This window comes from Carassius carassius, chromosome 42, assembly GCF_963082965.1.
Source record: "Carassius carassius chromosome 42, fCarCar2.1, whole genome shotgun sequence".
NCBI classification, from domain to species: domain Eukaryota; kingdom Metazoa; phylum Chordata; class Actinopteri; order Cypriniformes; family Cyprinidae; genus Carassius; species Carassius carassius.
Genome location: NC_081796.1, coordinates 18,849,312 through 18,858,473, shown reverse-complemented (window position 1 = coordinate 18,858,473; position 9,162 = coordinate 18,849,312). Strand labels below are relative to the sequence as shown.

General features: G+C 35.9%; 2 protein-coding genes across 4 annotated transcripts in view; both read left to right on the top strand.

Annotated features, from left to right (window-relative positions):
• The first annotated feature begins 881 nt into the window (after positions 1 to 881).
• Positions 882 to 5,184, top strand: pdha1b (pyruvate dehydrogenase E1 subunit alpha 1b). The gene is made up of 11 exons (XM_059535046.1): positions 882 to 1,013; positions 2,184 to 2,252; positions 2,324 to 2,497; positions 2,569 to 2,695; positions 2,909 to 3,000; positions 3,075 to 3,167; positions 3,254 to 3,409; positions 3,553 to 3,624; positions 4,440 to 4,507; positions 4,694 to 4,802; positions 4,899 to 5,184. The coding sequence occupies exons 1-11, from the start codon at positions 966 to 968 to the stop codon at positions 5,061 to 5,063; spliced, it is 1,173 nt and encodes a 390-aa protein (XP_059391029.1). The 5' UTR covers positions 882 to 965; the 3' UTR covers positions 5,064 to 5,184.
• Positions 5,185 to 6,340: 1,156 nt separating this feature from the next.
• Positions 6,341 to 9,162, top strand: part of LOC132124040 (ribosomal protein S6 kinase alpha-3-like) — a 32,154-nt gene continuing 29,332 nt past the window's right edge. The window contains exons 1-2 of one of the 3 annotated variants that reach the window (XM_059534788.1): positions 6,392 to 6,463; positions 6,618 to 6,702. In XM_059534788.1, the coding sequence (XP_059390771.1) occupies positions 6,640 to 6,702 (63 nt within the window). In that variant the 5' untranslated portion in view covers positions 6,392 to 6,463; positions 6,618 to 6,639. Of the gene's footprint in view, positions 6,703 to 9,162 lie in introns of all 3 variants that reach the window. The other 2 variants (XM_059534785.1, XM_059534787.1) reach the window with 2 other exon arrangements.

The window sequence follows — 9,162 nt, the reverse complement described above, 5'->3', positions numbered from 1 at the left end:
ATTATGTCACCAAATAAATGCCCGTTAAAACCCAGGAACGACTTGAGCCTTTATTAAAACTCGAGGGGAGTAACAGTAACAAATACATAAAAAAATCTTAATTTCATATGTGACATTATATATTAACAAGTATATCACAATAGCATAATATAATATACAAGCCTATAGATTTGTAATTTAACGGTCATACTTTAGAAAAATATAAATATTTAGTTATTTCATAAATATTAATAATTAAATCATATGACAAACATTTTACAAAATAATAAAAAAATAATGTCTACATATTTGTATTACTGGGGGCATAACCAAACAGGTGGGTGAAAAATCATACAGTCTATGGTGAAAATGCGAAATAAAATATCCAAGAAAAGACAGCATTCTGCTATAACTGCTCTTTACCGCTTGGTGGCACTGTTATATATATATTTTTTTACGAAAATCAGATGCCCGTGAATAACGTTCTTTACAAGTCATCAAAATAAAAGTCCTGTTACTGCTTATAAGTCCTAGAACCATCGAAAATAATGTATATTGATTAGCAAACCTCAAGAAGATTGAGTTATAAATAATTTCCCATAAGGAATAAAAAATATAAAAATGTAAATGGGTCAGTCATTTTGTCAGACTGTTCCCTGAATTGCTTCTCTACTCATTCATTCATTCATTAATTCTTTTTTAATTAATTTATTTATTTTACAAAAATAATACAAATATTTACCTGTATCCGTCATATTATTACAAACGTGCATAATATAACTTAAAATTGTTATATTACTTTACCATTTATTATTTCAATATTAATTTGTAAACACAGTTAAACAGAACTTTAATTCTTGAAACAGAGTGTGGTTAAATCCTCAGCCATACTGAGCTAGTGTGAGTGTTTCTGGCTTCAGCTCACTGTGTGGGGTTGATCCTCCTGAAACACTTCTGCACATCCAGGCTGGGCTTTTCTTTGGAGCATGCTGAGAGTGATTGCAAACACACTTAAGGGTGGTGCCAAAATAAATGTAGGTATCATAATGTATATCTGTTTGCTGTTAATAAGACAGCATTGAAAGATTCAAGCTCTGTTTAGCTTAGAGGCATTAAAAGATTTGACGAGGCTAAACTAGATCTCTGTAGTATCATCGACCTTGTAGATGCAGAGTTATGTTTACTGTAAATTAAATAGCCCCTGAACTGACCAGATTTGATTAAATTGCAGTCTGCCCTGATTTGGTCAATCTATTATGTGTTAAATGATAATAACAGGTTGTTTTTAGCTTTCCCCGGTCTGTCGCACTTTCCAAGTGCAATTGAAATATGGCATAATAATAAGTTTGGTCTGACACAGATGTCATCATGGACCATATTGTGGTCTTTTTCTGATATGCAGTCTTTCTGCTATTTATATGTTTATCATTCTTTTTCATTTAAAATATGTATTTCAGTAAAATGCTAAGTTTTTAATATGGCGTTGTATAAAGTCTTTTTGCTTGTTTCATAGGGTGCCCAAACAGTGTCAGAAGTAAGATATTAGGGTTTAAGAATTAGTTAGTTAGCTAGTTAGTTAATAATATTTTTTATGTTTATTTATTTACTCTATTTATTTATTTATTTTTTGCAAAAATCACAATTACAAATTTGAAAGAATGTAACTGATCTATCTTAGTTATTGTAATTACAAACCAAACAAATGCACTACTGTTCAAACATTTTGGGTCTGTAAGATTAAAAAAAAATGTTTAAATGTCTCTGCTGCAAGGCTGCTTTTGTTTATTTATAAAAAAAAAAAGTAAAAAACATAATATTGAGAAATATTATTACAATTTAAAATAACTTTATCTCTATTTTAACATATTTATAATGTAATTAACTCCTCTGAAGGCAAAGCAGAATTTTCAGCAGCCATTACTCCAGTCTGAAGAGATTTTAATATGCTGAATCGCTGATTTGGTGTTTAAGAAACATTTCTTATTATCATATATATGTGCTTAGTATTTTATTATATATATATATATATATATATATAAAATTAACGGTAGTGTGTTTATTTTAGGTACATTAGTGTCATTATTCACTGTGGGTCGATATAATGGTCTTCAACATTTAGTCAATTCTTGTCAAGTTAAATGCATTTTATCTCTGTTTTAAAATGATTTTGCTCAGTTTTATTAATGCATTCCACTCCTCTCCAGGGCTCCAGAGTTGTGGTATCAGCACGTTCTTTTGCTGATTTGACATCTCAGGCCAGCTTTGACATCAAGGTAAAGTTGCCATATTAGCTTAAAAGCATGCACAAACAACTTAGTTCATTCAAGAACTTGTTCAATTTCAGAGATGTGACCTTCATCGCTTGGATGAAGGCCCTTCAGTGCAGACGGTGCTCACCAGAGAGGATGGACTCAGGTACTACCGCACTATGCAGACCTTGAGACGCATGGAGCTGAAGGCAGATCAGCTCTACAAGCAGAAGATCATACGAGGATTCTGTCATCTTTATGACGGGCAGGTAAGACTAAACTGAATGCCTTGTTTGCACACAGTCACTGTGATATGATTTAACTTCTCACCACCTCTCAGGAGGCCTGTGCTGTAGGCATCGAGGCTGGTATCAATCCCACGGATCACCTGATCACAGCATATAGGGCTCATGGTTACACCTACACCAGAGGTGTGTCTGTGAAAGAGATCATGGCAGAGCTCACAGGTGAGGACTTTCTTCATAAAGCTGCATTAAAATAGAAATCCTGCAGTTTATCAGAGCTGAGTAAAATCTTGATTTTCCAAAAGAATACGATGTAACTAAAAAATACCAAATGAATCTGAATCAAATCAAATCAAGAACTTGTTCTAGGAATCGGATAAAGAATTGTGTGTCAATACCCAGCCCTACTATGAACACGTGTACAATCGATTTCAGGTCGAAGAGGTGGTGTCGCCAAAGGCAAGGGCGGCTCTATGCACATGTATGCCAAGAATTTCTATGGCGGGAATGGTATTGTTGGTGCCCAGGTGAGATGCATGCATCATAGCTTACAAGAATACAACAACAGGCATTTATAAATCTAAATTTCACTGTTTTGAAGGTTCCTCTTGGGGCAGGTGTGGCCCTGGCATGCCAGTATCAGGGTAAGAATGAGGTTTGTGTCACTCTGTATGGGGATGGAGCTGCTAATCAGGTGACAGCACGTTTTCCTGTGTTCACAATTTTGCACACGATCTGCTTTTGCAAAATAATGTCTTATCTGATTAATCCCTTTATCAGGGCCAGATCTTTGAGTCGTTTAACATGGCAGCTTTGTGGAAACTCCCCTGTATTTTCATCTGTGAGAATAATAAATATGGCATGGGGACATCTGTGGAACGGGCCTCAGCAAGCACAGATTATTACAAGAGAGGAGACTACATTCCTGGTCTGAGGGTAACTGTTTTTTTAGTTTTTGTTTTAGTTTTTCTAGCTGCCTCATCCTCATTTTCTGTTCATATTTCAATTTGTAATTTGTACAGACACATACATAAAAGGCACATGTGGGCAAATAAGTCAAGCCTGTCTGTTTTCTCCAGGTGGATGGCATGGATGTTCTCAGCGTGAGAGAGGCCACCAGGTTTGCAGCAGATTATTGCAGATCTGGAAAGGTAAAAGAAAAGTGACATATTTTACTTGCTTAACAAGTCAAGGAGAGGTCAAAAATTTAAAGGAATAGTTCACCCAAAAATGAACATTTCCTGAAAATGTACTCACCCTCAGGATATCCAAGATGTAGATGAATTAATTTTTTAATTTTATTTTTTTCATTGGAACTGATTTGGAGAAATTTAGCATTACATCATTTGCTCACCAATGTATCATCTGACGTGAATGGGTGCCGTCAGAATGAGAATCCAAACAGCTGATAAAAACAAAAGAATAATCCACAAGTAATCACAACAAATGCATCAAAATGTGTTAACTTTAAACCCTTCCTCCAGTGGAAAAAGTCAAAATCCACCAACATGTTTATTTAAAAATGTTTTGGACTGTTTTTGCTTTGTGCTGGATCTGTGCATATTTCTGTCCTGATTCAGATGAGATGACTTTTTCCACTGGAGAAAGCAATATTACTGATAGAGGATTTGTATTTTAGCCAGAAGCAGTTTTTCGCTTCACAAGACGTTAACTGATGGACTGGGGTCGTGTCGATTACTTGTTGATTATTGCTATGCTTTTATCAGCTGACGGCACCCATTCATTGAAGAGGATCTATTAATGAGCAAGTAATGTAATGATGAATTTCTCCAAATATGTTTTGATGAAGAAACAAACTTATTTACATCTTGTAGGTTGAGTACATTTACAGCAAATTTACATTTTGGAAGAGTTTATCTTTTAATCATGGGCTAGTGTTGCAAACAAACATGATGGGAGATCCAGTCTGTGACTGGTGGGCAAATGTTTGGCCTGTGCTCTTCAGGGTCCCATACTAATGGAGCTCCAGACATATCGTTACCACGGCCACAGCATGAGCGATCCTGGGGTCAGGTGAGGTTGACTGTCAACCTTACCCCCTGTGGCAGGCGCTTATCCTTCCTTGGTTAATTTAAGACCCTATCCTCATCTGTAGCCTCCATAATCACAGTCTTTCCTCTTTAGTTTTAGGTAGTTTGTGCATCATTTCAGTGAGCACACAATTCGCTGTTCTCTCAATCAGTGCTTTTCTCTCCTTAGCTATCGCACACGTGAGGAGATTCAGGAAGTTCGCAGTAAGAATGACCCCATCACTATGCTGAAGGACTGTATGATTAGTAGTAACATGGCTAGCCTCGATGAGATCAAGGTAGCCTACTTTATGTATGCCATGTACTTGATGAATACCAGAGGGTTAACTTAACACCTACTATATCACCATGTTATATTGTTGGAACAATGACAGGACATTGATGCCAAGGTTCGTAAGGAGATAGAAGAAGCAGCACAGTTTGCTACCTCTGATCCAGAGCCCCCTCTGGAGGATTTGTGCAAACACATCTTCTACAATGATGCACCTTTAGAGGTCAGAGGTACCCACCCCTGGATGAGGCTGAAGTCCATCAGCTAAAGAACCTGCTGAAGATTCAGCACTTCATTCATCATAATACAGGAGCTCTGTTCCTTAACTTATACTTACAAAAAGATGGATGAAATTGTTTTATCCATAAAGTCATAATTACATTCCATAACTGCTGTTATTGTCTCTCTTATTAGCAATCAGTTTTGCTGACTATTAATAAATTAGGAAACACATAGCTAGCACAACATACAGCAATAAATATTTAGAGCAATACTAGAATAGATTAAATAAATGAATAATAAATTAATGTACATCACCTTTACTTGTAAATGTGTAGAAATATTTCTTTTAAATAAAAATATACAGGGTCTTCAAAACGAAATGTAGGCTTATTAAAAATTATTTGTAACGATGATATAATTTTCATGCCCTATAGTATTGCGATGCTGTAATTTCTTGAATTATGAGTTCATTTATCATTTTAATATAATATCCCAAAGACTTAATTGCTGTTAGTACCAATACTTTCACTAGAATCTAAGCTTATGAGAACATTAGTCAGCACATTTGCCCTAAGAAATTTTGGATTTCAAATAATGCTGAAATGTGTAATAACTAAGGATGGAATTAATAGGAATTAATAAATATGTAATAATTTGGCTTACATTTGTGTCAGTTGTTTTGAGTGCTCGCCCCTGAATAAATGCAAAATACTGATTCACGCAAGAGAAATTACCATAGAGTCACCAGCAGGTGTCGCCCTCTCCACGTGCGCTGACAAGGTACATTTTTACATACATTCCAATATCATTTGATGCCACCCCCCAAAAAAATATGATTATGAATCAGTCTACTTGACACGTACTACGCAGTATTGTTAAAATTAATGCGCATAGCAGATTTCATTTTAAGCAAAAGAGATGTAGCCTACTGTTCACTGAAATGGACTTTAGAAATACTATTATATATATTATATATATTAAATTGATCATAAACTGCTTTTCATTTATGGTTGCATTTAGAGAAGAAATTCAGCATTTTGTGTACATAAAGTCTGAATGAGTAAAGATAATTATGTGTACGCATCATACTGCTGACCGTACAGATTTGCTAGCTTCTATACAGTAAACTATGATATTAATGTATTTGTAATTATTATATAAAAACGTGTCAGCTCAGATCACAAGCTGTGCATCGTATAAACTGCGTGCTCACCTGTCCGTCCATCTCGAGCTCAGTAGCTTCAGTCCGCCCTCTTTGAATGATTGACAAGCATATCAGCCAATCCGACGCGTCATACTGAAAGAAGCGGAAGTGAATAGAGAGTGCGTGAACGTGTTTTTTTTCTGTCAAAAGGGGACGGTGGCGAAAGAGAGAGAGGGCGATTGGAGCGAGATCAGGGGCACTGTCCTATTATTTCTATGGAAACGCTACACTGACTGACAGAGGTGAGTGGAGGAAAAGGTGGCTGCGCTTTCGGATGCGTTACGCACGCAACGGATTCCCAGCTCTCTTCCCCTCAGTGTCAAGAGCGCGGAAACAAGCAGGCACAATCTCTTCAAAGTAGCTCAGAATTGTTCTTTTGAATCTGATTCATAAAAGAAGGAACCTCCAAAAAGTCAAGATGCCCCTGGCACAACTAGTTGACCCTTGGCGAAAGATGGCAATCGGGAGTGCGGCGAGCGAGGTGAGTCTCCACCGTAAATTAAGGTTTATATCACTGATATATTCATTACAACAGCATTACTTGTGTGTTTAGAGGCCACTTCTGTGTGTCGTTGTTGTACAACCTGTTCCAGATCTTTATCTGTAGACTATATCCGATGTTGGGGATTAACGGTTCTAGAGAATGACCCGTGTTATATCTATGCGTAAATACTTTTAAAACGACCCGATTGCCAAAGGGCTCTTACAAAAAAACTCGTAGTTAATTTACAAGTGGCATATGAGTTTCGCTTGATCACTATGATTTGTTAATGGAGGCTGAAGTTTTAATGAATGAGACTGATGTTCTGACTCATACCTGTGCTGTGTTGATGTACTGATGTAATGATGAATTGTAATGAATATGTGGGAATCTTTACGTTATCACAAGGAATTTATGTAAATAAGCTTATTTAACCTGTTTGATATATTAATAATTATAACAATAATAGTGTGTGTGTGTGTGTTTGTGTGTGTGTGTATAGCTTACAGCATATAGCTTATGAAATCGGGGTGATACAAAATATTTTTTTCTTTTTTTAAAAGATTAATTATACATGATTAAGATGTGAAAATTAATTTCTTTCATTTACTCACCCACAATTATTCCAAAAAGTTTATAGAGTACAAGGGGAAATTTTTATGCCTATGCCTTTTTTTTTTTCTTTTTCTTTTGGTAACTGTCCCTTTAAGGGGCAACATTTTCCCCCTGTAATTATTTTTATGGGTATTTAAGATTTTTAAGGCATTTTTCTGCCAATTCATGTAAAATGCTTCTATTGAATCAATTAATTGAAACAGTAACTTATGAATGTATGACCCACTAGATAATATTCTATTCAAATGTTTGATAACGTTTAAAATCTGAGGAATTTTAGGCTACATTTTTGTTCCTGTGGCTGAAAGTACATGTTTTCCCGGGAATTCTAAAGAGCAGTTCTATAATTCAAATGTGAAAATGGAAATGCTTTAATCATTTACTCACCCACAAATTATTCCAAACAACTTTTTTTCCTGTATGTGGAGCGCAAAAGGAGTCTTGCCTAATATCTGCTTTTCTTATTCCATAGAATTTTTATTTTAAGGGATCCGTCCTTTCAAGGGGCAACATTTTCCCACTACAGTTCATTTTTATGGACATAACATGTAAAATGCTTCTACTGAATCAGTTAATTGAGAAACAGACACCAGAGTGTGTAAACCCATTTCTAGCTATAACTTAGAATAGAATACAATTCAATATATCAAATGTTAGATAATAATGCATTTAAAAACTGAGGAATTTAGACAAATTTTTTTGTTTCTGTTGCTCAAAGTCGATTGGAATTATTTAACCACTAATTTATATAGTCATCACGAACCCACATCACTTTACCACAACTAAGTTTGCTCTGTAAGATTGGGTTTGATCAGTTTCATCACTAAAAATTTCCTGAAATTTGAATACCCCTTAATCTGTGACTTTCCCCACACTGATTCTCAAAGAATAACGATTCTGTGAATTCAACGACATACATGCAAATTACTGCAGGCGTATACAGTAGGCTATGTTAGAAAAACTCATATTCAGTCCAACCTGCTCTGTCATCTACTCTGGAATAGCACAATGTTCAGAAATGACTGCTACAACCCCATTGATCCACATGTAATAAAGCCATAAAGCTGTCAAGATGGTATTGTGAAAGAGACGGAGAGAAAAGAGAGGCAGGTAACACAGTGTTCCCTTCCAGGCAGCAGATGATCACGGGCCATCCATCAGTTTCACTCCCGCGCAGTGACAGATCGGCCCATCTGAGTCGCCACTCTGGCTAATTAACCCTAAACAGTCAATGACAGCATGTAGGCCCAGTCTAACGAGACGTTCCACCACTGTCATTTGGTGCAGAGGAGCAGACGTTCATACTGGCACGAGTGTGTGTCTGTTGTAGTAATCAAGGCTTTGTATCACACTTAGAAACTGATCCACACTGCGATTGTTCTGTTCAGTGTAGTCTCAGCTTCAGACGGACCGCCTACAGACCGCCCACAGTCAGTTGGATGACCGTCTGATGATTCATGTTTTATACAAAACTGAAAAGCACTTGTGAATTTCACAAGCTCCAATCAGATTGTCTGACAGCAACACAACATCGGGGTGTGTTGGGAAACTGGGTATTATGAATATTTGCTAAAGATTGTCAGGTTAGGGATGCATGATGTATCCGTACCATACTTGTTATCGACTGATTTTATAGATTTTTTTATTTATCGGCCACAGTTATTTTGAAAATTTATTATTTAAGTGTCATTTCCACCATTTTTACATATTGATCATCTTTACTGTGAAGCCTGTTTTCCACCATATCAAATATATATATATATATATATATAATCATGCTTTAGAATTCATAATTATGATTTACATTTTTTCTAATTATTATATATAAATGTTACAATTATGACA